This window comes from Falco biarmicus, chromosome 13 (genome assembly GCF_023638135.1).
Source record: "Falco biarmicus isolate bFalBia1 chromosome 13, bFalBia1.pri, whole genome shotgun sequence".
NCBI classification, from domain to species: Eukaryota; Metazoa; Chordata; class Aves; order Falconiformes; family Falconidae; genus Falco; species Falco biarmicus.
The window spans coordinates 26,245,097-26,271,250 of record NC_079300.1 but is presented as its reverse complement, the minus strand read 5'-3'; the positions used below and the strand labels follow the sequence as shown (position 1 = coordinate 26,271,250).

At 39.9% G+C, this 26,154-nt stretch overlaps 1 protein-coding gene and 1 long non-coding RNA gene across 4 annotated transcripts in view; one reads left to right on the top strand and one right to left on the bottom strand.

Moving 5' to 3' along the window:
• Window positions 1-2,254: 2,254 nt before the first annotated feature.
• The window catches only part of UGGT1 (UDP-glucose glycoprotein glucosyltransferase 1), a 46,221-nt gene continuing 22,321 nt past the window's right edge, over window positions 2,255-26,154 (top strand). The window contains exons 1-22 of one of the 2 annotated variants that reach the window (XM_056358382.1): window positions 2,255-2,382; window positions 2,807-2,942; window positions 4,848-4,930; window positions 5,492-5,622; window positions 6,481-6,593; window positions 7,735-7,909; window positions 9,172-9,268; window positions 10,998-11,076; window positions 11,289-11,389; window positions 12,266-12,365; window positions 13,475-13,535; window positions 16,591-16,682; window positions 17,282-17,432; window positions 17,704-17,823; window positions 18,953-19,038; window positions 19,493-19,628; window positions 20,880-21,011; window positions 22,776-22,940; window positions 23,165-23,285; window positions 24,049-24,147; window positions 25,493-25,516; window positions 26,054-26,148. In XM_056358382.1, coding sequence (XP_056214357.1) covers window positions 2,818-2,942; window positions 4,848-4,930; window positions 5,492-5,622; window positions 6,481-6,593; window positions 7,735-7,909; window positions 9,172-9,268; window positions 10,998-11,076; window positions 11,289-11,389; window positions 12,266-12,365; window positions 13,475-13,535; window positions 16,591-16,682; window positions 17,282-17,432; window positions 17,704-17,823; window positions 18,953-19,038; window positions 19,493-19,628; window positions 20,880-21,011; window positions 22,776-22,940; window positions 23,165-23,285; window positions 24,049-24,147; window positions 25,493-25,516; window positions 26,054-26,148 — 2,286 coding nt within the window. In that variant the 5' untranslated portion in view covers window positions 2,255-2,382; window positions 2,807-2,817. The remainder of the gene's footprint in view (window positions 2,383-2,806; window positions 2,943-4,847; window positions 4,931-5,491; window positions 5,623-6,480; window positions 6,594-7,734; window positions 7,910-9,171; window positions 9,269-10,997; window positions 11,077-11,288; window positions 11,390-12,265; window positions 12,366-13,474; window positions 13,536-16,590; window positions 16,683-17,281; window positions 17,433-17,703; window positions 17,824-18,952; window positions 19,039-19,492; window positions 19,629-20,879; window positions 21,012-22,775; window positions 22,941-23,164; window positions 23,286-24,048; window positions 24,148-25,492; window positions 25,517-26,053; window positions 26,149-26,154) is intronic. The other variant, XM_056358383.1, reaches the window with a different exon arrangement.
• LOC130158061 (uncharacterized) overlaps window positions 2,308-26,154 on the bottom strand; it is a 35,150-nt gene continuing 11,303 nt past the window's right edge. The window contains exons 2-4 of one of the 2 annotated variants that reach the window (XR_008825144.1): window positions 17,460-17,534; window positions 15,206-15,309; window positions 2,308-2,404 (exon numbers count right to left, since the gene is read on the bottom strand). This is a non-coding gene — a long non-coding RNA (uncharacterized LOC130158061). Of the gene's footprint in view, window positions 2,405-9,282; window positions 10,265-15,205; window positions 15,310-17,459; window positions 17,535-26,154 lie in introns of those variants that run through there. The other variant, XR_008825143.1, reaches the window with a different exon arrangement.

Below are 26,154 nucleotides of genomic sequence, written 5' to 3'. Positions count from 1 at the left end.
GCCGAGACGTGCCCGCGCCCCGCCTGCCGCCTTACCGGGGCCGCCGGTGACGCCGCTCCCGCATGGGCGCTGCGGGGTCGGGACCCTGAGGGGAAGGCGCGGTGTCCCGCCGCTCAGGGACCGTCCTCCCTCCCCGCCGCAGGGCCGAGCGGCGGGAGGAGCGGGCGGAACCGCCGCCCGCCAAGCCCCCCCCAAGATGGCGGCCAGGGGACAGTCTGGCGCTGCCCGGCCGCGACTCTATGGCGGCGCGGCCCCCCTCACCCGGCGGCGGAAGCGGCGCGCCCGGAAGCGGCGGGAGCGGCAGGAGCCGGAAGGGAGCGTGGCGGCCGCCCGCAGGTGCGGTTACCACGGCGACCCGCGCGCGGGCGGGGGGGCTGGGTCTCCTCCCTCAGGGCCCCCCGGGCGGCGGCGGTGGGGCGGGCGGGGGCGGGCGGCCCTGCGCCGGGGGCCGGCGGGTGGCAGGGGCCGCGCCCGGGGCCGAACGCCCTTGGCCCCAGCGGGCGGCCGCCCCGGCTCTTTTTAGTTTCGGGGTTGTCTCCAGGCGGCAGCGCGGCCGCCGGTCCCTCAGGCCGCTCGCCCGCTGCAGGCGCTCCCGGCGGGGGCGCGGCGGACAGGGCTCCGCGGGGGCCCGCTGGGCGCCGCCCGGAAGCCGGAACGAGCCGTTTGTGGTCGGAGCCCCCGCAGCGCGTCCCTGCGCCAACCCGCCAGCGCCGCGTTCTGCTGCCGGGGGCTGGGGCAGGGCCAGGGGCCCACCGCCCCCCCGGGAGCGACCCCCGGGCCCAGCCCCCCCGGGAGCGGGCCTTTTCTGGCCTGCCCTCCCCCAGGCGTGGCGGTCCCCCCGCTGGCCGCCGGGCCCGTGCAGCACACGGTGGGGCTGGTGGCCACAGGAAGGTTTATTCCTTTCTCCAAGGCTGGATGGGCGAGTTTCCAGAAGTCAACTGTATTTGAAACCGAGTACTTCCAGGAAAAATAGTTAGGAATGAGGCATGAAAAAAAATCCACTTTTTATTGTCTTAATTCAGGGGGGTTTTTGCTTTGTTACCTCGCAGGGAACACGGCTGGGTCTCCCTATGTCATTCATGCCAATTCCTGTGCCCTTTACGTCTTCTTTCCCCGCAGTGTATTTTTGTTTTCCTCTAAGATACTGGTCTTTCCTTTGTTTTACAGCTGTTACTATTCAGGGAGTGTCGATATTTCTAATCTGCAGGTTTTCAGTTGGCTAAACCGGTATCAGGTGACATGTGTCTTCACGCCCCCCCACCCCTTATTTTAGATATAAAAAGGCTTTTATTACAGCCCTTCACAGAACGGGAAAGCAGGCATGAGAGCGCAGCATAGGCGTTTGGGTTGTAAGAATGCCGTAGCGTATATTCATTTATGGGTTCCAGCCAACTGGGTATGATTTGCAGTGAATAAGAAAGACCCAATTCCAGGAGGAACCCCAAACCTTGTTTTTTTTGGTGTGCTTGGCAGAAGCCAGAGTGTCACTCCACAAATACTGACTGCGCTTCCTCCTTGGCGCACGCAGCTGGTGGATGTGGCTGTTCGTGTCATGCGATGCCGTCTGTCCACTTCCCAGGTGCAGTGGAAAACAGCTGTCCTCTGTAGCTGAGCAAGTTGCTCTTTATATATTATAGCAGGGTGTTTCTGGTTTTATTCTGAAAGAAAGGACACTGAGATGCAGAAAGAGCAGTGGGTGAGGGCTGCTGAACTTTTAGCTGGAGTAGTATAAATTTTCAAAGGGAGTCTTATCTTATTTTGTCTTATCTGCCTACATACAGGTGGAGCTTTAGCTACAGATATGTAACACACATGCAAACACCATTTTTTATATTGAGATCGTCATGAAAGAGAGACATCGGTTAGATCCTGACCGGTGTTTGGGTGCGATATACCCAGAATTTGAGTGGGCTCTTTTTTCAGTTGCAGTGGGGAAATGGAAAATGATTTATCCAGAAACATTAGGAAGAAGTGAGAGACTGCCTGGGTGTATACTGGGTGTGTAGTAATTATAATTTAGTCAGAGGAGGGGGGAAAAAAAGCTTGAACTTTTGGAGACCGTAACGGAAAGCGAACAGGAGAATTCAGGTCTTCTGTAAGCTTAAGAGTAGAGGCCAGAGGATTTATAGGCATGGAAGTACGCACAAAGTACAATAAAGAAATGGCATAATTTCTTTTTTTGGTTTGTCATCTTGCAGTAAGTTGTACCATTTGAAACCGTCTTCATCATTTCATTCATTTTTCAGCTTCTGAAGTCGGTGGTACTTGGTGCATCCAGGAGATGCTTGTTTCTTCATTCCCCAGAGAAGAAGTTCGCGGTAGCCAGCAGAACCTGAAGGGCTGACTAGTGAAACTTAACCTTGCCCGGCTCTTCCAACATTGGTTAGTATACCAGCCGATGGATCTGCAAATACAAAATGTGACTTTACCTCCCATAAAATGAACAGTGGGTGGGTTTTCCACCCGATTTGAAATAGGCACCATTTGTAATACTTAAAGCTCTGTGTGATGTGGGTGCCCCAGGACAGAGGCAAATTTATTTGAAAGCATAAACACAGAGGAAGCTGGAATTGGTTTAGGTTTAATTGCAGCTCAGGAGTCAGAGCTCAAAATCCTTGTCTCTCTCCACGTTTTCATAGTATTCCTGATTTTGTAAGCCCGGGTGAGACTACGATTATCTCACTCGTGCTGCATTAAAAGGGCCACTGAATTTTAAAATATACCTTAATGTTTTTGATTGTGTGAGATTCTGTATTTATAAAAAGAGACAATGCAAAACTAACTTTTTCTTTGTTGTCTTTTTTAGGCTTCTATAAAATGGGAATACTTACTGCAATTCTTGGAATCTGGTTCAGCTCTTCACTTGTAAAAGGAGATTCTAAGGCTGTGACAACATCTCTAACTACGAAGTGGTCTTCAACTCCTTTATTACTTGAAACAAGGTAAGCGCATTGTGATTTTTCATTGACAAATCAGAATGTGCTTAGACGATAAAGCAGTATGTCCACTTTTTCATTCGTTTTGTGGCACTTTGGATTCTGGTCGTTACTGACTCATTGGCAGTAGTAACACTTAGTTGAATATGATTATTGCTGCAGTTGGGGAGATGGGATGACTATTTTAAAGGAGATAGTAGTACTTTTTCTGTGTGGTAAATTCTTTCATTGTGCATGAGAACAAACCACACCAATGTGAGTATCCATAGCAAGTATTTTCCGCCTTAGGAAGTTTTACTCAAAGCACTAGATGGAGAGGTTTAGTGTGGTCTTCTGAGATTCCACAGTAAAAGATTTTTTGACTTCAATGGTGCCTGTAGGTTTTCATACACATCTGTTGCTTGCATACGTTTAGCTCAGTTAAGCTTGAGTTTAACTTTGTTCATGTGAGTTATGCACTGATTATGTGAAGTCAGCTGCTTTGTCAAGAGTTGTACAAGTCAGCCCGGGGGATTTCTTCCATGCTATTAAAGACTGTTTGGTTTTTTTTAAAAGACACTATTTAAAAAGAAAAAAAAGAAAGAAAAATGCTGTCTTTTCACTGCCAGCCTACTTAGCACTTTAGAAGTCCCCATCATTCCATTTTACAGTATTCTAATTTGGAGATGTCAATGCAAAATAGGACTTCAGGATTTTTGTGTAATTTTGTGTAAACACATGTGTTTAATATTATATCACGTAAGGGTCTTGCCATACATGGAACTCTGCCCATGTTATTGCAGACTGGTTCATGTGAAAGCAGTTGAGCATTCATGGGTTTCTTTCAAATGGGCACAGCTTTGGGTGACAGGACAGGCGTGTCCTAGGTGAAATTACTTTTTTGTAACCTTCTCTACAGAAGCTGAGGTTTGAAGACTGAAAAATCCTTAAGAAGTAAAATGCAAAGCTCAGGTGTTAATGCCAGGATTTAAATACCCTGACAATGCGAGACATTTGCTGGGGAAAAGCTAACCCTAAGAGACTGAAATAGTAAGCAAATAATCAAAATAACCTGTGAAAGGCTTGATACACAACCTCACCATGACATTCAAAGACTTTGGGTAGGTAGGATTGTTCATCTGGGATGAACTGCAGAATGATATGGCACTGCAGTGTAAAATTGTTCCTGCTGTGTTCAATCTGCTTAGCCCAGTGCTGCAATTCATTACCCAGTTCAGGAAGGACTTACATCACTAGTGGTATTTCCCACCTTAGGTCAGAACAGATTGAAACGAGCACATAAGCTACGGCAGCAGCTAGTGGGCTCCAAATCTTCTGTTGTAGCATCCGTTCGCATACGAAGCATGCTGCAAGTTTAGACATGATAAAGTATTTGTTGTTAGCAACATTTAGAGAATTATTGTACTATCTAGCATTGTATACCTACAGAATTGTGTGCTTAATATATGGGGAGTTACGACACCATGATTTGAAGCTGTGAGTTCTCCTTTAGCTCCTCAAAAAACAAACAAACCAAAAAAAACATCCCCACCAAATCAGGTAGTTCCAACAAACTACAATTTGCTACAGCAAAGTAAACAAAAATGTATGTTTCTCATAAAAGCTAGCTAGCAAAGAAATGCATTAGAGAGGAGAGCTCCCAGGATGTCCACTGCTGTCTGTTAGTCATCTTTGGAGGATTAATAGGTGCTTCACAGGTTTCTTTCCTGTACTGTGCGTTTGTCCTGGCCTGTAAATATTACTTGTTTTGGGTTTTTAGCTTTCCTGGTCTGCTTTTTCTAGTAGCATGTGGTTTTCTGGTATAGGTAAACATATAGTAGGCACTGACTTTCTGTAAAGCTCTACGAAGTATTAAAATTGTAACTCGAGAGGAAATGAATAGATCTAGCTAACTCTTCTCTTCTTACTCAGTGAATTTTTATCAGAAGAAGGTCAAGAAAAATTCTGGAATTTTGTTGAAGCCAGTCAAAACGTTAAGACATCTGAACGTGATGGTAAGTTTTCATAATTATTTTCTTGATGACTGAGAATTGACATGGTTGAAAAATAAATGACAATGTTTTGTCTTCCCTTGTTAATACCGTAAAAGTCAAATGAGGACTGATTTCAGTAATATTTTTACTGCAAAGTGCTCAAGTCTTTTGCATATCTGGTTGACAAAAGCTGTAGTGGATGAATCTGAAACATGTTCTGCTTGCCGGTTTCTGTTTCAACATGAGCTAGAAAAATATGATAAATGCTCTTTCTTTGTGTTTCACGTTCTCAACTGAAATTAAGTGGCAGCTCTTAACTGTTTCCCTCCTCCCCAAGCCCGTGTTTGCATCCTCAGGAATGTATTTAAGTATACTCTCATGGGTCTCTACTGAAGTTCACTCTCATCCATCTGTAGGACTGGCTGTAATGAAAACTGAGGAGGAACTTTCATGCGCCTAATTACAATTAATGTCACGGGCTCTCGTTAGTATAAATCACAATTAAGACGAAAAGCCCCTCTTCAATGAGAATGTGGTATAGAAGGATATAGAAGGATAACTGCTGGTACGTTGTCATTGCAGGTAGTGATTATTCTTCTTACCGTGAAATGCTGAAAGTGGCCTGCCAGACTCTGTCACCTTTGCAGCAGAATTTGTTGAAGTTTTCCTTGTCTTTACGCTCTTACTCTGCAACAGTTCAAGCTTTTCAACAGGTTAGTACAGGAAATCCTCAAATGATTTGTAGAGCATTACTGAAGGCTTAGGAAGGAGTGAGTTGTGTAAGGAGACATCTGAGAGTATAAAAAAATCCTGAACTGATGAATTGCCTCATACATCTGAGCTGCAGAGCATATGTATGTGCTATTCCGCTGAGTGCCAAATTTGAGTCCGTCTGTCTGGAGAAGACTAAAGAATTGGGATTTCAACATGTCTGTGTATCTTTGATGCCTGCTGCGCTAATAATAGCATGAAGATTTTTATGAGGAAAATCCCCATCACTCTGTTGGCGCTTGCGCTGCTGCTGCTGTTCCTGTTATTCAGTTGTACTTAACTGAAGATAGTAGTCCACGAATATATAGCTCTAATGATTAGAACCCATAAATGGAAGTCTGTTGTACTCTCTAGTCTTTTTCAGACTCGTGGTATCATATAGTTCGTTGCAAACTGCCTCATATTATAATGTGCTTTATTTAAGTAACATTAGAAAACATGTTCCTTTTTCATCTGGAATCATTTTACCATTTGATGTTTAATAGATATAGAGGTTTCTGATGTGCAATGCAAAAAAACCACAACCAAAAACCCTACAGTTGCAAGCCTCACTTCTTGTACCTGCACCTAATACTACAGTTAATAGTAACAAACTGGAACAATATTTGTAAGTTAAGACTTCACTCTCAATTTTGCAATTTTTGCCTTGCATTTAAATTATTTAATAAACAGGGAAGAAGTACCAGTTTAGAATTTAGGAAACTGAAGATGACAGATTGCTACAGAGCTATACCATTACCATTTTCAGTTGTTCTAAGGGCAAACGTTCAACCTACTTTATTACCAATGTTTTAATACAGATAGCAGCAGATGAACCTCCACCAAAGGGCTGTACCCTGTTTTTTGCTGTGCATGGGGAGAAGACCTGTGAATTTGACTCTCTTGAAAACCTTTTACAGGCAGCTTCGGAAAGGTATTTGTTTAATTTCCTATCATTGGATTAGTTCTCAAAGTTTAACCTGGTTAGACCTCCTGCTGTAAAGAGACTGTAATAAACCAGTAGTTTCTACGTTCTTCTGTGTTTGATTTATACTGTCTGGTGCTTACACAGAAGTGGCAGTTTAGTATTTCTTACTAATCCAGATTGGAATGATTGTTTTCATATCCCTTGCTCTTTGGTATCCTGCTGGGAGGAGGAATGTGCACAGAAGTTGGAAACAATTTGTCAAAGGACAGTGGGAATTCTTGGGAATATGTAAAGACTTCAGTACGCAGGGAGATAGAAAGAGCTGGGCTGCACAGTAACATGGTAGCTAACATAACATTTCCATGAATGGTTTGAAGCATCCACACTACTTCCACCCTATGTACTTTTCTCAGCATTAACGAGTATCATTACCACACATGTATTTCAAAATCGGGTTTCTTTACAAGAACAGAACTTGATTGCAACTTTTATATTTTATAGATTCTTTTTGTTACTAATACTACTTTAGGGGAAAAAAAAACCCCCAAAACTTTACATTTCAGTTTATCTTCATAGGTTTGGTAGTTTTGGGTTTTGTAAGCACGCAGGGTTTTTAGTCAATCTACAGACGTATGGCATCTATAGCTCACACACTGTTCTTCTGACTCACTGTATTTTAAATATTTCATTGTTTTTTAGACAAAATCTAAAAACAGAAGTTGAAAATAGTCTTCTCATTCACTTTCTTGTTTGTATACTAAGCCAAGGACAGGCTTCCCTTAAATTTGAGTTCCTGGAACATTTGTTCTCTTACCCTTTTATTTTTTTATATATAGAATTTATATATATATTCACCTTGGGGGTGGTGGAGCTAACTGGAAATTTAAGGGAAGTGGTTAATTTTTAAAATAAGGATCATATTAGATTCAAAATAGCACCTAGCTACTTGTTTCATTTCATATGTTCATTTTTAACAAAGCTTTATCAACACGCATCAAGCGCTGCCAACCTTGATAGTATGTGGGAACAGCTTTACATGTATTCAGTGAAGACGGGAGCAGTGACCAAATGTGGGAAAAATAAATTGTGCATTGAGTAAGGAAACGCTGTGAATCACAGCGTGATAATCTTCGATCTTTACTCTTAGGCCGAAGCCATTTCTGTTCAAAGGGGACCACAAGTACCCAGTATCAAACCCCGAAAGTCCTGTCGTCATTCTTTACGCTGAGATTGGCTCAGAGGAGTTCTACACATACCATAGGAGGCTTGTGTTAAAGGCCGAGGCAGGAGAAATCACTTACGTCCTCAGACACTATATTGCTGTAAGTATATTTGTGCATTGCAGCAGAGGTATTTGACATGCAAGGAGTAACTGGGCTGGGTTTTAAAAAAGAAAAACTAAGTTTGTTCCCTTTAAACTGACATTTGCATAGTGTATTTCTGCTTGGTATTTATTTGGAATATCAAAGTTTATTTTTTATTGCACGTAGCTGAAGAATACAGAATATTTTAAATCTCCTGGTTGTTTAGGTAACAGGATAATTTGATTTTACAAAAGCAGAGTTAAAACTCCAGATGAATTACAGAATTACAATCTAAAAAAAAAATTGCTCTACCTATATTAGATTATAGGAAATAGTCAGATCTTTCCACAGTCAGGCCAGTTTGTTACTGAATATGAAAAGCAAGGATTAACCTTAAGGTGCCACTTTCAAATGAAAGGCATTGTTTCTGTAGCAATTTTATTACAGAACCACTTACCAGTCCTAGTGCAGTTTGTCCTGGGTTCCATCTCCCTCCCCTAAATTGCCCATAACCACTGGATTAGGGCTTAAAACTACATTTCAAAAGCTCTGAGAAATTTGAAATATTTGACTTTTTTCCAGAACATTGCTTAATATTGCTAAAACCTGTAGTGCAGCAGCTAGTAGCCAGACTTGAATGCAAAAAAAAAAAAAAAAAAAAAAAAAGGCATCAGCTGGTTTACTTCTAGCAACATTTGCACTTTCAATGAAGTCATACATTTTATACACATTGCATATACCAGTTTCCTTTTAAAAAGTAATTTGTTTATCAGTTTGTTTATTTGGGAGGAGTACTTACATTCAAAATAAAGTGTACTACACAGTAGGTCTTCATACAGTTCTGTGACTCCTGTACTCTTCAAAATACTTTTAACAGGTGATCATGTTTGTTTCCCATTAAATTCTGAAGTAATTACACATCTCTCAACTGATTTATTATTTTTTTTGTAATTTTGTTGTAACTCTTCAGTGCATGTTTCACTTTTGAACTTTGCAGCTGAAGTTCCTTTCCCTCCTCTGTCTGATTTGATGACATGCCTGTTTTGCCCTACTTTTTGCCCGCTGAACTTCAGAAAGTTTTGTTGAAATACAAAGGGAAATATAATCATGACAGTACATTACATTATAGCACTCATTGGTTTTGTTTCTCACTTGTGCATTACCAGTGATGTCTGAAATGTGTCCCATTCAGAGGTGTCTTAGCTTTGGGAAATAGCAGCTTTTAATTTGTACATCAAAAGAACGAGTGGCAATATTGTACTGTTCGCTTTTCCTTACAGAATCCCAGTAAAGAAAAAGTCTACCTCTCTGGCTATGGTGTGGAACTTGCTATTAAAAGTACAGAATATAAGGCCAAGGATGATACACAGGTGAAAGGTGAATTGTTATTTTAAGTTTTCTAATGTGAACATTTTAATTTTGCAAAGATAATTCGGTATTTCTTCTGATGTGAATGGCTGTCTCAATTGCAGATATTCTTCTTTCTTCAGCTCAGAAATCACTTCTCTTCCTTCTCTCTTTTGGGATTTTGCTCTTCATGAAGCATATCTTTGCCATGGCACTTGTTGCTTTCTGTCTTTGTGAAATGCTGGGCACAATGGACTCATGACTCTGGACTAGATCTTAGTAATGGCACTACTAATGCCACTAATTGTTTACCAGATAATCAGATTCTCTGCAGATGTAAAGCAGTTCTTCTACCTTGATTTGCCTTAGCTTATCCATCCTCAGAGAAGAAAGTGTTTCCTATTCCTGTTTTTTTGGAAAACAGAACTTAGAATTCTGCAAGGTTTTTTGCTTTTGCTGCTTTCTTTATAGAGTGCTGATCTGTTTTGCAAACTCTCATGTGCTTGCCAAAACTATTTTGTTAGAGTAATCTGTGTATCCTTTTTCTTTACACATGCACACACACAGATAAACCCCCAGAATTTCCTGCTTTTATCTTGGACTAAAGTAAAAGGAAAAAAGAATTACTACTTTTTCTTTGTTAGTTTGAGATAACAATTGTGGGGAACAGCACTCGGATTTTGAATTGTGTTCTTCAGGATTTTGTGGTTTTATCAGTTTCTTGATACAGATCTAAACTCTGACTCGGAGTATTCTGCCACCGTCTAGAGTACAGACACACAGAACCTTTGGTCTTTATTTGTAAAAGTATTTGATTTTAAGAGAAACTAACATACTAGAGGAGGTGATCCAACCGAAGATTTTTATTTCTGTGTGAGAACTTCCATTAATTTGTCAACAATGTCATGCAGAAGCCCTGATGATGTTGGTAGAATAGGACATTGGAGGCCTTCGGCTCTTCAGGTGGTGAGGGGAAGTTAATCTTCTGGGAAGATTTGTTATTTGGAAACTTGTGACGTTTTATACCTATCAGTAATGTAAATGCAGTAATTAATGTTTTACAAAGTGGACAAACTGTACTTGCATTGCTATGAGCTGCAAACACCTCGTGGATAGTAAGCTGTGCGTTAAAGGTATATGGTTCTCATCCAGCTCCTGCTGATTGTGTGAATGTTCTGACTGTGCAGTCTTGTAGTCATGCCTGTGCTGCTCTGGCTTGTCCAGATGCACACGCTTATCTAAAAGATCAGGACCTGTAGTTGGACTTGAGCATAAAACATTTAGAGTGGAGCTGGCTTGTGTCCAGCTAGTTAGGAGATCATGGGAATATTTTGCACAGGTTTCTTTTTGAGGTTTAAGCCCAGAATTGGACTTCGCTTGGACACTATTTTTTGTTATGCTTTTTGAGGCTAAAATCAGGGTTGTGGTCACAACTGAAGTTTAGCATTTACTCTACAAAGCTTGTGTCCTGAAAGCTCCTCAGTCCTAGCAAATTCCTCTGCCATGCCTAGGTTTCTGAGATTTCCACTCATCTTAAGCTTTTCCTTCTCAATAATCCAACTTTGGTTTTATTTCAGCTGTTTACTGTGTTTATTTGTAAAGGTAACGTCTCTTGGATACAGGTTTAAAAGTAAACCTGAAACTTGCCCTTTCTTTCTTTTTTTCTGTTGTTGCAGTGTAGTTTTGTTAAGCTAATGAAAATGAGTATGAGAACTGTTTCCAAATAGCTTGGTAACAGTGTTGTCCTCTGTGTTTATAGGCACAGATGTGAATGCTACAGTAATAGATGAAAATGACCCTATTGATGAAGTGCAAGGATTTCTGTTTGGAAAACTAAGGTAAAACTCAGTTGTAAGTTGCTGGTCTTTGTCATATATTAAAAAACTTGATGCAGAGATGCTGATCTTTTTGCCTTGTTACTATTTTTTAAATGTCTGAGTTATCCATACGTGTTAGCAGCATACTTTTCCATATGTTAGTTTCTTTGAATTAGCAGCAGAGTTCCTTATAGGAAACCATGGAAGTTGTTTTACCTTCATACCCTTTTTAGGCAGTTGCATCCTGAGTTGACAGAAGAGCTGAAAGAGCTTAGAAAACACCTGGTGGAAAGTACCAATGAAATGGCACCCTTGAAAGTCTGGCAGTTACAAGGTAATCCCTATGAAGACTTTCAGTATTGTACTGCAAAACTTAATGTATGTTCTTGTGTTGTACGCAAATGAGGTTGCCAGTGGCTGCTTATAGTTGAGAGAGTTAGACTGTAAATTCCTGCAATGGAAAATACTGGATTTTTCGAAAGCATCTTTGTAGAGTCCTGTTGAAATAGCTTTTAGAAAGGTGGGTTTCACAGGACGTCTGAAATGAGGTTGTTTGCTTTCGATATTGTGAAGTACAGTAAGCCACTTGCTCTTCCATTGGCTACTTCTATGATCTGCTAAATGCAGAAAAGCAAAGGAAATGTAAAGTTTCTTTCCACAGTCAGATTCCCAGTGTGGTAAGCTGGGATTTCTCAAGACCAAAGAAAAAACTCTATTTCAAAAGCGTCTGCATGCAACTCTGGCCTGTTTCCCTGGAAATCATCTGTAGAAGCCTGTGGAAAGGCTTTTCATCCTTCTGGAGGAAAAAAAAAAAAAAGTAATTTAAAATGCTGAACATATGTTCTAGTCACAGAGAATGTACCTATATCCAGCAGATGGCTGTATTTCTAACTTGCAAAACGAGTACCCAGACCCCTTCTGAAGGGCAGATCCTCCCATATCAGCTAAAAAAAAAAGTTGATGGTTTGTGCTCATTGAAGCAACTTGTAGATGGGACACATTGGTTCATTTTGAAAGAGTTACTTACTTCAAGGCAACAAATAGAAGCTGAGTAGAAGGAAGATGATTAAAAAAAGAATTGCCTAAAGGCATAGACAGAAAATGAATTTTCATAGGTAACATGCAAAAAAGTTGAAAGCTAAAGTTAAGATGACTCAGCACTGGCTTGTTTTCAGTTTAGAGTCCTTGACTTCCATTCTTTCACTTCTAGATTTAAGTTTTCAAACTGCTGCTCGCATTCTGACTGCTCCTCCTGTGGATGCTTTGATGGTCATGAAAGATCTCAGTCAGAACTTTCCTACAAAGGCCAGGTAACTTTAATTATGACTTCTAGGAAGTATTAGGCTTTTTTCTGAGCAGAACCTGAGACAGGCAGCATTGGTTGGGTTAATGTCAGAGTTTCCATTTAGCTGGAAGCAAACACTGGGGAATGTTTATTGAGAGAAGTTTTTCATCCTGTGGTTACAAAGAGGATCTTACAGTATTTTTCTTGGATGGAGCCGATTTGTACTGGTGGCAAATTTGACAGAATCACCCATGTCATTCTGTTGTGAAATGCTTCTGAATCTTTTGCATCAAGTCCTCAAGAATTTCCTGAATAGGTTTTCTGTTTTGTGGCTTCATGGTTTATCTGTTCACTGGATCCCACTCTTCTTCTGGAATCCATTTTGCCCAACAGCCCAGTCGATCTCATGTCAGATTCTGATGTGCCATTCCGCTGTTTTTTTGTGCTTTGTCAATGACTGTCTTGAGCATAGCCAAATTAATTTCAAGAAAGTCAGTCATAATCTGGCCTGCCCAAGTAGTCTAGAAATATATTTCTGTTGATAAATTGCATGACCTGGGTTGTGAAGATAATATTATAGGAGCTCCTCCTTTTTGAGTAGGTGGAGGTATACCTGCGAGTAGACAAGAAGCTGAATTTTGGTCTCATTTCCCACTAACTGATGTTGAGATTGTGCTATCTACGGCTTTTTAAGATGGGCATTGCACTTTAATTGCGCTTTTAGTCAGATCTGTGAGCTCGCCCGTTCTGTGATGATGCAATCACTAGATCCAATGTAAGGAAAGGAATGGGAACCCACAATGAGGAGTGGAATCTCCCTATTTGCTGCTGCCAGCCTCCACCTCTACCTTTCTGGCAGCTGCCCCACTTCTACTGTGATGAATGTCGAATTAGATACTGAGAGTTGGCACGTTGTTAACATTTTGACTTTCTAATGAGATATATAGTATAAGAAAAAGTAGTGCATCCTACTGTTTAATGGTACCACAAAGTGCAAGTGCTTCTGATCGCAGCTCTTTATTCTAGGAGACTAAATATATTTATATATAAGGTACAAAGAGGAGGGTATGTGTGTATCTGGTCTACCCATTAAACAGAGAGATGATTCACAGCATGATCTTTTTATTTCTCCAGAGCCATAACAAAAACAGTTGTTTCTTCGGAACTCAGAGCAGAAATTGAAGAGAACCAAAAGGTAATGCTTCCAGAAAGAAACATAGTGCTTTTGCACTGATGTTTTAATATAAATTCAAGCTTTAAAAATAATGATTCTCATTAAAAGTGTACGTTTTGCTAAAAATAATAACCCAGTATTTTCATAAACAACTTTGCTGTAGTGTGCTTCTGGGAAGTCAAGAAGTGGTAGATTTTCAAACATGGATTAGGAATGTAATTTTAGCTTGTTTGCTCAAATATGAAAATATTGGTCTTAGTCTTTCAGTGAGTTCACTGTAGTGGGGAGGAATGATACGGGATTTTGTTCACAGAGCTGCCCCTGCAATGGTTGTTCAGAGTAGCCAGGGTTCTGATAGTTCATCTGAGCATTTGTTAATGTCCATGAAAGTGACCTCCTGTTCCGTATCTGAACTGCGAATCTGCTAACTGTATTTATCTTTAGAAAATTAACTTTAAATACAAGGAAAGTATGATGTTAATCCTGAGGGAAAATGTTTATTTACAGAAACATCCAGCATAGGTGTTAGGCCAGATTAAGACAGTCCCCATAGAAATCCTACGGGACAGAACTGTCAAAAATGAAGCAGTAGAAACGTTGATGGCTCTGTCACATCAGTCTTCACTCCGTTTCTAAGTTCCACCTTGTAGTGGTGACTTTGCCAGCTAAGCTTGTATAGAGATGGTTGATATGTTTCTTGTAGGGCTGTGCCTGCTGGGTGCCCTTCTTTCGGTCTCTGACCTAGTTCTTACCGGAGTGGTGTAGCAGATGTGTAAAGTCTGAATGGCTCAGCACTACTTGTCCTGGGTAATAGAGGCTGACTTCAAGTTCCTGATTTCAGGTTTTGTTTGTATTCTGAACTTCTCAAAAGCAACTATGTATTAAAAGTGTGAGTGCTTTTTAGTGGAAGCTATTAGAGTCAAAACATAGTTAAATTTTTAGATTATTTTAAAAGGCCTGAGCTGGAAATGTAGCTTGTTAGAATGCTACTGCCTGAAAAACAAATATATTAAGTATCTCCTTACAGTTCTAAGGATGCAGAAGAAATTTAGTTATTGCCCAATTTGAGATGGTGCTTTGATACTTGAATTTGTCAGTGTTTACATGCAAGTCACAGAATAAATTTGAAAGCTTCTTGCCGTGGCTTAGAACGATGCATACCGTGTGGAGGAAATAGTTCCAATCTTGGTGCTTTGAGAGGGAAACTAGTGAAGGAATAAAATTAAATAGGTATCCAAGTCACTCTATATGTGCTTTGAAACAGAATCATAAATAACAAACCCCCCAGGTTATGAGGGACCTCTGGAGGTCACTGAGTGGGCTCTGGTGTTTGCAGAAAAATGTTTCAACATCTCTGTTACGTACTTGCCATCAGAAAAGTGCTGAAAAAAACAATAGCCACTTGGGAATTTTGTACTAGCTTTTGTACAGAATTTTGTACAATTAAAATACACCTGGCAGTGCAGTCTGAATAGAGTGCAAAATAAAAGTTTAAGATGGTAATAAAGCCAAAGTCAAACAACAGCTTTTGCTATACAATCTGCGCTGATCTATTCATACGTTTCAGTCTCACTTGGTATTAACAGGAAAAATACAAAGTATATTAAGTACACACTTGCGTGGTTTAAAATCTAATCAATGATACTCGGCTAGTCTAGTAGTAAATGCAAAATTACCTGACATCTACTTACCAGTCCCCTGAAATTCCTGTTCTGAAAGAGAAATCCCTTGTTGTTCAATAGCGATAAAATCAGAAAAGAAGGGATGCGGTTTGACACTGTCGTCCGGTGTGGTTCTGGAAGGGACAAAGTATAGAATGTAAGTGCAAGCTAAAGCTACCTGGTGGCTTTTCTGTTACGTGTTAGATCAGACTGGTCCACAGGTAAACCCCTGATTTTGTGGATTCATTTTTATTCAAACTATGTCTAGGCTACTAGATCCAGATCTGGCTAGATCTAACCCTGCCCTTTAAAGCTCTTTGCATGACTCAGTTTGTGTGGCTATTATTTGACAGTGAAGTTCACTGCTATTATCAAGTTAGAGTTTACTATGTTATTATCCACAAAAAGATAAAATTTAACACTGCATGTACTCTGCTCTTCTCTGGGAGTTTTTTTATTTAATAAAATATATAAATTCTTCCTGATTAGATGCTGCTTTCCTGTTCTTGGTATTTCACACGGTACTTCGCTATTCCTCTTGTTTGCTTTACTCATATTCTTCATGATATTAGTGTTTTTAAATGTCCAAATACTATGTTTCTCCTTCAGTGCTCATCATGCCTCTCAATAGAATTTTGTAACTGGTACTGCAAGACAAGAGGTATTGGAAGAAAGCAATGTCATTTTTCAGATTTTAACAAGGATTTTTTATGCTAAGAGTTGGGAAACTTGCTTCAGGAGGATTGTGTTTTATTTACCTCTCCTGATTCAAAATTGTTCGCTGTGATAATGCCTCAGTTCAGGGGCAAGTACCCATTGAAATGGGGTACTGCTTAGTACGTGGGAGAAGTTAAAAAACACTGATAAGACTTTCTCCATTTGTGTGCTGCCTGGTTCTGGGGAGATCAGACTACAGCGGCAGCTCATCTGCTTTTCACTGATGACACAGCCACTAGGTCAAAGATGTTAACTGGTACCTGAAACGCAGTAGTTGGTTCCACTAGTGAGCTCACACAATATCCAGTAGTTTTAAGTCTGTTCTGCCCCAAACTGCCTGTTAAAGAGCTAAGACAGGTAACTGCATGCTCTTTGTCCATCTACTTTGTGGGCTGTCAGCTAAAAAAAAAAAAAAAAAAGTTACTTCTCTTAAGCATTTTTAATTATTTAATCTGACTATATTTAAGAAGTCTACTCAGGGACTTCCTGATGCATGACTGAATCATGTAGGAAGAAACAGCTAAAAGTCCTGTTTATCTATCGACACGCTAAATGGCTTCAGTTGTTTTTCCCACTGGTGTGGATGGCGCACAAAGTCAGCAAAGAATGTAGTTGACAATTTGTAATAACATCTTCAATTTGACACATTTTGTTCTGTGCAGAGCATTCTCTTCTAATGGCCTTCTACTTCCTTTCAGTATTTCAAAGGAACATTAGGATTGCAACCAGGAGATTCTGCCCTGTTCATCAATGGACTACTTATTGATTTAGACACTCAGGACATATTTAGGTAGGAATGTTTTCTTTTTCAGAATAACTGTATCCTGTTTAGGAGCTCACATCCTCCTTGTGCATGCATCATGCAGTCATTTAGACAGATTTGAACCTTCGTCACGAAGTCTGTATCTAGACTAGGTTTAATTGTTAAGACCTGGAAAAAGCAAGTCATAGTTCCTTCTCTTACACAAGCGCATTTCTAACAAAAAGGCTGATGTGAAAACCAGAACACCCTTGAAGATTGGAATGGGAAGTCACTTTTGTACTGTTCTTTTGATCCGAGTTGTGACTAGCAAAGGATAAACCACTGTAAATTTTTTTCATCTGAAAACCACCCTATAGCAAGATCTGTTTCAATAACGTGGAATTGAAGTTACATGTGTAGATCATGCTTTAGTTACCTTGATTTAATGTAGTTTTCTCCAGAAATATAACAATGGAATAGGTTTAAGTTACCTCAACTTTCATAGGCCAGTTAGAAATAGGTGATTAATGAGAAGTAATGCACAGACATGGCAAAACTTGTTCATACCTTTAATCTGTTAACCCTTAGGGTAAGAACAAGTTATTTGCTGTGTCTTTAAAATTCAACACTTTTTCTTTTCCTTCCAGCTTGATTGATGTGCTGCGCAATGAAGCCCGCGTTATGGAGGGCCTGCACAGCTTAGGAATTGAGGGTCTTTCCTTGCACAATGTTCTGAAGTTGAACATACAGCCTTCAGATTCCGACTATGCCGTGGACATCAGAAGCCCTGCTATTTCAGTGCGTATGGTTTTATGTAAGAAATACCTTCTCTGCTGTTGGGCAGTGTGTTCTTAGGCTGTCAGGGGAACTTCTGTTCTTATCTCGCAATCAGCTCTGAAACTTCAGTGAAGAAAAAAAAAGGAAAGTAAGGTGTTAAATAAGCTTTTTAAAAAACTTAACTTTTTATTCATACATTTCTCAATATAGTGTCTGGTTTGAAAATATTTTACAGTCTCAGACTCAAGCAGGAGGACTGTCAAGTCACTTAAATGCCTTTATTTTTTCCTAGTGGATCAACAATCTTGAAGTTGACAGTCGGTATAATTCCTGGCCTTCCAATGTGCAAGAACTGCTGCGTCCCACGTTTCCAGGCGTGATCAGACAAATCAGAAAAAACTTCCATAATTTTGTAAGTGGTAATCTGACTAGAAATGAAATGTGAGTTTTGTTTTTTCAGCAGCAGGGACGTTAGCTTTTGTGACTTATCTACATAGATACTAGATTCCCTGTCACTTAAATATCTTGATAGGATGCTTTCCTAGGTTTTGTTCTGCTTGTACTAGTAAGTTATGGCTGAGATTGAGAGATTACTGAGCATGATTCTCTGGCATCTATTAGATGCCAAAAATTGCTTCATCAGTGGAAAAAACCATCATCTCGTGAGTGAGAATTTGGTGCACTTCAACTTTGTGATGATACCTGAAGCTGGTTAATGAAATCCCTCAAACTTGTGAATTATTATCATTTTATTGGGGTTAAGACCAACCTCAGTTGGTCTTTCAGTTAGAAAGTGTGCTTGCACCAAGACTTCAAAAGATGATCAAGAGCCCTCAGCTTAATCCTGGGTATCATCTGGGTAAACTACTTAGTTAGATGTAATAAGGAGTTTGTAAATTCTGTGCTGTAACTCTTGCCATGTGGCAGAGTGGCCCTATAGAAAAAAGGACTCCTCTGAGTAGTGGCAGACAGGGACTCAAACCACCTGAAGCTGTGGGAGCATTAATTTGTTACCTTGTTCCATAGAGTTCAGGACTTTTAACATTGAAATTATTCAATGAAAAGGCAACATTTAACATGAAGAAAGGGGCCTAAATTCATTTGCAATGGCCCAGTGCTGTCTGGGTCTGGGCTTGCTTTGAGAATGTCTCGACAGCATTGGCTCTCCAGGGGCGGAGCAGCGCGATGCTGTGTTCCTCGGTTCTGACAAATGCCTGTCTCCCACATCCATCTTAATGTCGCTATGTGTACATGCAGAGGCAGAAGCCTAGATGCTAGGGTATACTGAGATACATTAAGTATGTAAGGAGTCTGGTCTCTCTGGTTAAAGGAGCGGTTTAGACTGGGTATTTTAAATAATGGACTTAAAGACAAGAAACTTATTTAGTGGGCCTCATCTCCCTGGCAGTGTATAAAATAGGACCGGTGATAATTCTGCACTGAGATGTGAATTAAGCTCTCTCTAATCAAGCCCCCATATCTTGACTTCTTAAGGGAATAGAAACTTTTCACTTGCAATTGAATGTGCAATGTGTATGCAGGTGCTGATAGTAGATCCTATTCATGAGACCACCGCAGAGTTACTGAATGTGGCAGAGATGTTCTTCAGTAATCACATCCCACTGAGGTAATTCCGATGTTTTAATAGGAATTTTTTCACATCAGTTTGATTTTTGTAACTTCTGCAATTGTGAAATCCTCATTGCTAGGACACTGTAGAAACGTTACATATCTTGTATTGGTGGTTGGGAAGGGCATGTACCAAATACTGTTTCTTATTTAAAATGTTTTGAATATCATTTTTGTTACTAGCAGAACAAAGCTCAGTATCTCTAACCATCCAAAAGAAATTTAAAATCCAGTACTATGGATGGGAGAGAGATGAAAAGCAAGATTGTGATAGGCTTCACTGTTAAGCGATTGTGTGTCCCAGGCTTGATTTCTGGCTGCTTTGCTCAAAATCTTCTCAGCCTGTTCCAGAAAAAGCCTTTGTCTAAGATGAAGATCGTAGCTGACAGCTGTATGAAGAGTTGATTATTAGTATAATAGATTCATGATCTGGGGAGTTTTTTTGATTGCAGGATAGGACTAGTCTTCGTGGTTAATGACTCTGAGGATGTTGATGGACTTCAGGATCCTGGTGTTGCCCTCCTTAGGGCATACAATTATGTGGCACAAGAAATGGACAATAATTATGCTTTCCAGACTGTCATGTCTGTAAGTATACATTTGAAAGGGAAATTCGCATTTTAATATTTTACATGTATGTAAGATTATGTTCATGTGCTAATATGTAGATAATGGAAGAAGCTTTTCTTTGACTGTTAGTATTCAGAGTATTGCTGAATACTAGTACAGCACAGTACACATTTGTTTGTAAAGTGCTTCTGACCTCACTTTAACAAGTGAGACCAGATTTAAATGGGACACTTCCCCAAGTTTTTCTGATCCTGCTTCTTTGTTTATTCTGCCAATGAGTTCCAAACTGCTGTATCCCTTCAATATTATAATTTGTTTTGAACAGTGCCTGCTGCATACTTTTGTCACATCAAAGGATAATATAGGTGCTAGTAAATCCATTTTCACTTGTGGTTTGACATTGTTGCACAAATCAGCAAGCTGCGGCATACTGTAACATTAAACTGCTGAATACATGAAGACAATGACTTTTATTCTCATTTTTTTGGGTATGTATTTGTAAGTTGAAGTAAAATCTCGTGCCTTCAAGAGGGGAAACAGTTACCTACTTTACATGTGAGGCCTGTTGTACTGTTTATAAGCATGTCTTGAGTTCTGAAGGGAAGGGTAGCTCTTTGGATATGCTTTGCTTGAGCCTTTTTCCCACCTAAGCACTGCTTTTTCCCCTCAAATACCTTTTCTAATTAAAGATGCAAGTTATTATTTGAAGAAATACATGATATTTACTGTCGCAGCACTCTCCAAACTAGCCAGCTGCAACAAGGTCTTTTACCATCTCATACCAACATACTCTTCAAGCCAGTCCCTCTGCTGCCTTCTCCTTGTCTCGCCTCATCCAGGGTGTGTGTCCTCCCTCTGCTTCTTCCTCTTTCACCTTCTCTTCCTCGCCTGCTCTCTCTTCATTGCCTCTCAACCACTTACCAGAACCAGCCGCAGCTGCACCTTGTCTACATCAGCCAACCCACCGCCCCTGAAGCCAGCCCACAGCTGTATATTATCTATGCTAATTAACCCAGCTTCATTCCTCTACAGTTTACCTCCTTCCAATCTCACTGGAACGACTGTGAGGTAAAGCAAGATAATTATAAGAGCTACAAGGGCCTAGGAGCTGTTATTGCAGTATAATAAATATGAATATATGTTTTGCAGTCTGGCTGATAATGCCTTATTAGAACTATGGGAATACAGGTAACAGGTGACCTTGCTTTTGGTAAGGACAGAAGCTTTACTGTTGCAGTTGTAAACTTGTATTTGTATCCCCTGATTCAGATATATAACAAAGTGAAAACAGGAGACCAGCTGAAAGTGGAGCATGTGGTTAGTGTTCTTGAGAAACAGTATCCTTATGTGGAAGTCAACAGCATCCTGGGAATTGATTCTGCCTATGACCAGAACAGAAAGGTAAGAATTCATGAAATAGAGCTTTTTTCACATTTTTGCTTCAACACAGTTTTGAAAACATAGTTCTGTACAGTTTCTTGATCCAGTTCTCTCACTAACCAGGCAGCTGTTTTTCTTACCACATTGGGTGCCTTTTAGTAATACTTTTAATAAGTATTTATGTTCAGCACAAAGCTTTCTATAATACAATACATTGTAACATATATTTTCAAAAATCTGTATGTGTAGTAGCTGAAGCAAGATAACTTTTCATGGCTTGTAAGTCATACTTAACTGAAGTCTGCATACCAAAAATTGCTTGGAAAAAAATCAAGGTGATGGAATTGGTTCATAAGAAAACCAAGGGGCTAAATGTCAGGGAGGGATTCGTGTGGGTCTTCTTTATTGGTATTTTAATAATGTGTGAGATAAAGTAATGATGATGAATGCAGAACACCTTTCCTATAGCAATGCATGCAATGATCTTCCTCAAATAATTTCTTAAAGTTATTTTTAGGGTTGATACTTTTCTGTATGCAGAAGATTGGGAGAGCAAAACTCTATTGGATCACTTCTGTGTGAAATGAAGCAGATTTTATTTGAGGTTCTACAGGGGGATGTTTCTATTTTTGTTGAAGAATATAAAAATGAAAATACTCTCTGTAATATCTCTGTAACACAGATGATCCTGCCTACATCTGTAAACATAAGGGATGTGGTCAGGGTTACAGAAGTACGCTCACATGCACACACACTTTCCATGTCCCAACGTAGGAAAGTGAAGGGAAAAGCATTTTGAGGAAATCAAAATCCATAATAGACAGATGGTTTTGTATGACAGGAGAGGGCTTTTACAGTTTACATACTAGATGCCGCATCAAACCCAAACAAAACAAAAGGAGCACACACATGCATACAAAAATGTCTGTCTGGTATTTATTCCTCATCTGCAGGCTTTGCAATGCATTTCTGCAGGAAAGCGCTCTGCGTGTGCTTTTGAATACTTGAGAGGCTGTTTCGAGGTGCTGCAGCTGGTGCATCTGACACCTTTCAGCACAACTGCATCTTAAAGCATTGCAAAGCCTGCAGATAAGGAAGCCTTTAGAAAGAGCGTAGCTCCAGAAAAAGGACACAAACTGAAACAACACTGAGCAATCCTTGATGTGATCAAGCTTTGTGATAATTGTGTCCTTAAAAGGTCTTGAAAGCTGTCAAGTAAGAACCTCTGAACAGCAGGATCTGATCAACTTCTGCCTGTAATCCAGTGTCAGTGATGGTGCATTTTGCAGTGGTTACATGAAATGGGGAAATTTGTTTAGATGGAGTAACCCCCTGCTCAACAAGTACATGTTTTTTCACAAGTTTAAGAAACACGTTCTTAAAAAATAAAAAGAAAAAACCTCTACCCTGTCTTACATTACAGCTATCACCGCTTGCATTGCGTTTGCTTCCATATGCAAAGTCAGGCTTCCTGTTGTGCATTTTTTTGCTATTAATCAGAAAGCGCTCACTGGAATGAATTTATTTACTGCATGAACTTAATGAATATTTTGCACTTCTGTATTACGAAGTTAACTTTTTTTGCTTTGAAACTCTGAAGGACAAGGATGTCTTGCGCATGTAAGACAAAGTCTTACGTGCTGTGTAAAGTTAGTATTCTCTGTATCAGATAAAAGCTGGAAGGAGATCTGGGTGTGTTCAGAAGACATGTGGATATTGCATTGAAATGTTATGAACCCTTGTGATAGTGGGCTGATGTGGTAAATCTACTTTCCATGTATTTAGGCAGCGAGAGGTTACTATGAGCAGACGGGCGTAGGTCCTCTCCCTGTTGTGCTGTTCAATGGAATGCCTTTTCAAAAAGATCAGCTGGATCCTGATGACCTAGAAACTGTGACAATGCACAAAATCCTGGAAACCACAAGCATCTTCCAGCGAGCCGTGTACCTGGTAGGTGCTGAGTTCAGCTGTGACTTCAGAGAGAAAGGAGACAACTTAACTTGCATAATTTCTTGGTTTGGGGTTTGGTTTTTTTTGATGGTGGTTGTTGGTCTTTTGGGTTTTGGTTGGGGTTTGTTTTTTGCTTTTTTTTTTTTTTTTTTTTTTTTCTTAAGTTACCTATGACAAATACACGTGTGAAATAACGAATATTGCTTCTTTCTTCTGTCCTTCAGGGTGAATTATCTAATGACCAAGATGTGGTTGAGTATATCATGAACCAGCCTAATGTTGTACCAAGAATTAACTCAAGAATCTTAATGTCTGACAGAGAGTACCTAGATCTGACAGGAATGAGTAAGGGATGCTTTTAACTGCACTAAAACTGAAGTTTGAGAGTCAAAGACTTTTGCTGTCCCAATGGAAAACTCTAGTAGCAGTACTAAGAGCACCCACGTGATGATCTGGCCCCAGTGCTGGGGAAGATGTTATGTACAACAGCAACATTACTGTCTATAGAGATTTTTCAAAATGGGAATCTCTTTTGATTTTTATACAAACCTTTAGGGGAATATGATTCATGAAGTTGAGAAATTAACAGTGGTAGCAAAAGCCAAGAACAGTCACATAATGTATAAAGTAACAGCTTGATTTTATTTCTAACCAACTTTTGAGCAGAGATTGACAGTTGTCCCTGGAACCATTTAAGATTTAGCAGAACTCTTAATGGCTAAATGTATTGACACCCAATGCAGTGACTCTGCAGGATGATGCTATTGCAAAAACTTGCACGCTACCTTTTTTGAGTTGCTTGAAAAATAGTAACATGGTGGATTTTTAAATGCATATTATTTACATAAATTAACTTCAAGTGAGCCTTGAACAGTTCTTTCCACTGACTTCTGCATATCAAATATGCAATGTAGTTATTCGTGTAACTTATGAGACAACAAAAACTTATTCCTCAGTTTATATATTAACAGTGGAAGTGAGACATAAAAAGCAGTATCATGAGGAACAAAATGGGATTATGTTCTTAATGTTCTGTAATAGTAGTGATTTTTCTTTCATTTTACATGGAATAGCTGCTTTGGCATCTAATACTTTCTCTCTTCCTCAGATAACTTTTACGTGGATGACTTTGCTCGATTTACCACATTGGATTCCAAAGATAAGACAGCTGCTGTCGCAAACAGCATGACCTACTTAACAAAGAAAGGTAACATCTGCAGTGGATTACGAACCCAAATCTAATCTTATGTGTGTTTCCAAGCATACATACAGTACTGAACCTACTCACTGAGCCTTGGTCAGGCCTGTGAGTTATGGCAAAATCCAAGTGTTAAATGGGAAGATACATATTTTTTTTTATATGACATCTACATGGAACAAGAATGCTCCTGCCTTTAAACCCAGCCCAGCCTTCAATGAATAATGAAGTGCCACCCAACCCGCTCTTGCGATATTACAAGTGATCACCAGAAATGCAGCAGTGTAAGCCCTGATCCTGCACGGACACTGACTAGAACAATACAAAAGGGGTTCTAGTTCGCTCTCCCATAATTCAAAATCAGTAAAAGTTGCATGGATTCAGAATAAAACTGTTATTGCCCATCATATAACACACCACCTAACGTGGTCTGTGCTGTTTTTATTGCTCTGGTGCATGTACTGCTTTTTCAATCATAGTGTCATTTTATTACAGTTACACACAAAGTCTCCTGAGTGTTAAAACTCAGCTGTACTTCTCATGTAAGAAACACAGGCACAGACATATTACAGAGCTTAATCAGGCCCTTCCTATATCCATTTCAGTTAGGTATCATAAATAAGATGCTGTTATTTGAACCAATTCCTCTTGTTCCTGTCTGTCATCTTTACTGGACTCGCACAAGTTTCCCCAGTACTATCTCCACCCACTGCCACTGCATGCTCTGCCTTAAACGTTCCCATTGCTCCTTCTTATGTCTTATATTGGCCCTTGGTTCCTGTTCAGTCACTTAGATCTGAACGAGTTTCTTGGTTTCCCTTTTGCAGAGTGTTAACTAAACCTACACCTCATTTGAAAGTGTGCATTATTTGCAATCCCATGGCTTGACAGTTTTGGGTCACCGCCTCTTCTGTCACTTCAGATACCAGTTATTAAATATCTTATTACAGTAACGCTATAGCACATTTATTTTCTAAAATAATAATAGTTGTACCTGTTGCTGGCTCAGCAACAGTACTGAAATAGCACTGTCGTACTAATTTTTAAAGGAACTTCATGTGCAAGTCATAATGGCATTGCAGTTTTTGCAAACGGTCTTCAGTGTGGTGCCTTCACAGTATGGTATGAAACTGGTAATATGTAATATACCAAAGCATCAATCTGTTTGAGGGGAAGAAAAACCTCAAAGCTTATCCTAATAAAAGCAGGACAAACTTGGTGCTTGTTGGACTTGAACTGTAGTGATACAGTTACGCCCAGTACAGTGCTGCAGCTTCTTGATACACATTGGGATTACTATCAGATCATTAATGTCTCTCTCCTTTCCCCCCTTTCCTTTCTGCTTTTTGACCAGGAATGTCTTCCAAGGAGATCTATGGTAACTCATGCTTTAACATTTCATTTGTTGTTGTTCTGGGAATTTTCTGGTTCCTTTATAATGTTGGCTTTAGAACCAGCAGGAAATGAAGCGATCTGTTTAAATGCATGTTTGCTTCAGCACTTTTTTTTTTCTCTATGCAAAACTGATTTTGTGTACTAACAGCTTTGGTATGAAGAAGTGGTATGTCTGTACCCTAGTTGGAATCTGCAAGTTATTTACAGAGTCCTTTATAATTTCTAAATTGAAAAGTTAGCAAGCAAACAAAAATAATAATAAAAAAATATCTTAGAAACAGTGATGCATGCTGTCACGCGGGTTATACGAATAAGGTAAATGAAACTAAATCTAATACCAATACTATTATTTTTGTCTTGCCAGACTTCATAGCTTAGGTTCATCCATAGCTTTCTTCTGATTTTGCTTCTTTTGAAATCTTTGCATGTGTATTGTATTTTTCCCCCAAATGAGGGAAAACCTGAAGCTTTCCTTCCCTTCACCCTCAAATTTCTTCCACCTGTTTTTTTTTAATTGCAGATGATTCCTTTGTTAGACCTGTTACTTTTTGGATTGTTGGTGATTTTGATAAGCCTTCAGGGAGGCAATTGTTGTACGATGCAATTAAACATCAGGTAGGT